Here is a 1,977-nt window from a genome sequence, read left to right as displayed (position 1 = left end):
GAAAACTTTAAATTTCGGCATAATTCTGCCGAGGCGTAACGATCGCCAGCTACGAAGCTTTCTCCGAAGTAGTCGAAGCAGAATTTGTCTGTCTTCGAATCCTTCCGAGTTAATCGGAAAGGATCAGAAGACTCTAAGTCAGCTGCTTCGGCCGACCTCTTACGGCTCGACTGGTTGCCAGAGTCCAGAGCCACGCCCTTGCCTTTGTCGATTCTCTTCTTCTTTTTCTTCCTCCCGGCCGTGTCTCCTTCAGACAGAGCGACCTCTTGTTCGGCAGTTACGACCTCCTGCCCGGGAACCTCGCCCTCACCTCCACCATCGTCTTCCAGATCCACGATCGCAGGTTCAGTAGGGGCGATCTCTCCTCCGGAAGCCGGTTCGACTACGGCGACCTCCATAGCCGTTGTCGTTGGTGCCACGAGCTCGGCATCACGAGCCTGGAGGGCGGTAACCGAAGTACCTGATGATTTGGCCAGCTCCTCTGCGAAGTTTGGATACTTTCTCGGGATCCTTCCCATCGCTTCTTCAACTCGCTTTCGGCTAAATTGGTACCACACTCGATTCTCCCCGCTAAACAGGCTTGCCACAATGCCGGAGTACTCCGTTGGGAAGGTAGAAAAGTTTCGGATGCGATCTGAACAAAAGAGGAGAAGTCAGGTCAGAACGATAAGGGAATTCAAAAGAAAAACGTAGATTAAGTACCCGGATCACTATTCCATCGTCGGCGTAAGCCAACAAAAGGATTTTCGAGTGAGAGGTAGTCAGCTCGGACATAAAAGAAACGTTTTTCCCAGCCTTTGAAATTGCTGACTCGGGTTCCGGGAATGACGTTCTGTTTCTCCCTCATGTTCACGGTGAAGTTGCCGGCGACCCTGGATTTCTTCAATACCGTCATCTCCTCAAAGCACATGACGGGAACCCTTGTACCGACCTCAGACGCTAGGGTCAGTACTCCAACGATGTTACAAATACTGGCCGGAGCGAGCTGAGAGATCGCCAGCTTACGGCGATGAGTATATTGGGACAAGAGCTCGGGCAGAGGAAACCACAGGCGGCAGCGGGTGAAGTACATCTCGTACAGACAGATGTATCCCTTTGGAGGAGTCCATGGGCGTTGAGTCTCATGCGGAATCAGGATACTGACCCCGGATCTCCCCAAACCGCAAACGTCGAGCATCTCGTTGATGCTGCTCACAGTACTAGAGGTCGGAATTCCACCGATCTGACCTTTGTGGTCGAGGGTAAGCTGGATATCATTCAAGAAAACGCCCGGTGCGGCAAAGCGATCCTCGCCCCTTGAGCGAACGGGATTAGAAGACTCTCCGGTTTCCATGGCGGTCGCGGCGTTATTCCTACCATCTCGGATCGGAATTTCAGTTAGCTCGGGAATGGAAGCCCGAACGGGGCGAGATGAGGAAGCCTCATTGCTAGGACGGCGCATCGAACGAGTGTTAGAACGAATTAGTGGTGCGACCTCACTATCAGACGGAGAGTGCGATGTCGACATTGTCGGAGTAGTATAATATGACCGGAGAATTTAAAGTCGGCGGCGATAAGTTAAAAGAAAAAGAGGAGAGAGGGCAGAGCGAAATTTTACCTTTTGAGCAGAAAAGCGGAAATGAGGAAAATGAAAGGCATTGAGCAAGTATTTATAGAAGCGAGCGGGAGACAGACCTACGAAAAAATAATGATGACCTAGGCGACGCTTCGACTTCCGACCTATATGCCGCTCCACAGATGAGTGACGCGTGGCAACGTTTCCGAGATAGGCGACGATTCGGATATATTTGATTCGTTTCCCTCTTAGCTTAGGTCAGGCATAATTAGAAGTTCCATAATTCGAATGAACATTCGACCCATCGAACTGGGGGGGGACTTATTGTTGGTGTAGGAATTAGCACCAACGACATACCGGCCTAAACCAAGACGGAATCGAATTAAACCAATAAATCGGGGAATCCCGGTTTATTGTCCAAT

At 50.8% G+C, this 1,977-nt stretch overlaps 1 protein-coding gene across 1 annotated transcript in view; it reads right to left on the bottom strand.

Annotated features, from left to right (window-relative positions):
* LOC111831534 (meiosis-specific protein ASY2-like) overlaps positions 1 to 1,507 on the bottom strand; it is a 2,523-nt gene extending 1,016 nt beyond the window's left edge. Inside the window, exons 1-2 of the mRNA XM_023786156.1 lie at positions 703 to 1,507; positions 30 to 634 (exon numbers count right to left, since the gene is read on the bottom strand). Of these exons, the coding sequence (XP_023641924.1) occupies positions 30 to 634; positions 703 to 1,507 (1,410 nt within the window). The remainder of the gene's footprint in view (positions 1 to 29; positions 635 to 702) is intronic.
* Positions 1,508 to 1,977: the final 470 nt, after the last annotated feature.

This window comes from Capsella rubella, unplaced genomic scaffold, assembly GCF_000375325.1.
Source record: "Capsella rubella cultivar Monte Gargano unplaced genomic scaffold, Caprub1_0 scaffold_3, whole genome shotgun sequence".
Taxonomy (NCBI): Eukaryota; Viridiplantae; Streptophyta; class Magnoliopsida; order Brassicales; family Brassicaceae; genus Capsella; species Capsella rubella.
This window is presented reverse-complemented; position numbering and strand designations above follow the sequence as displayed.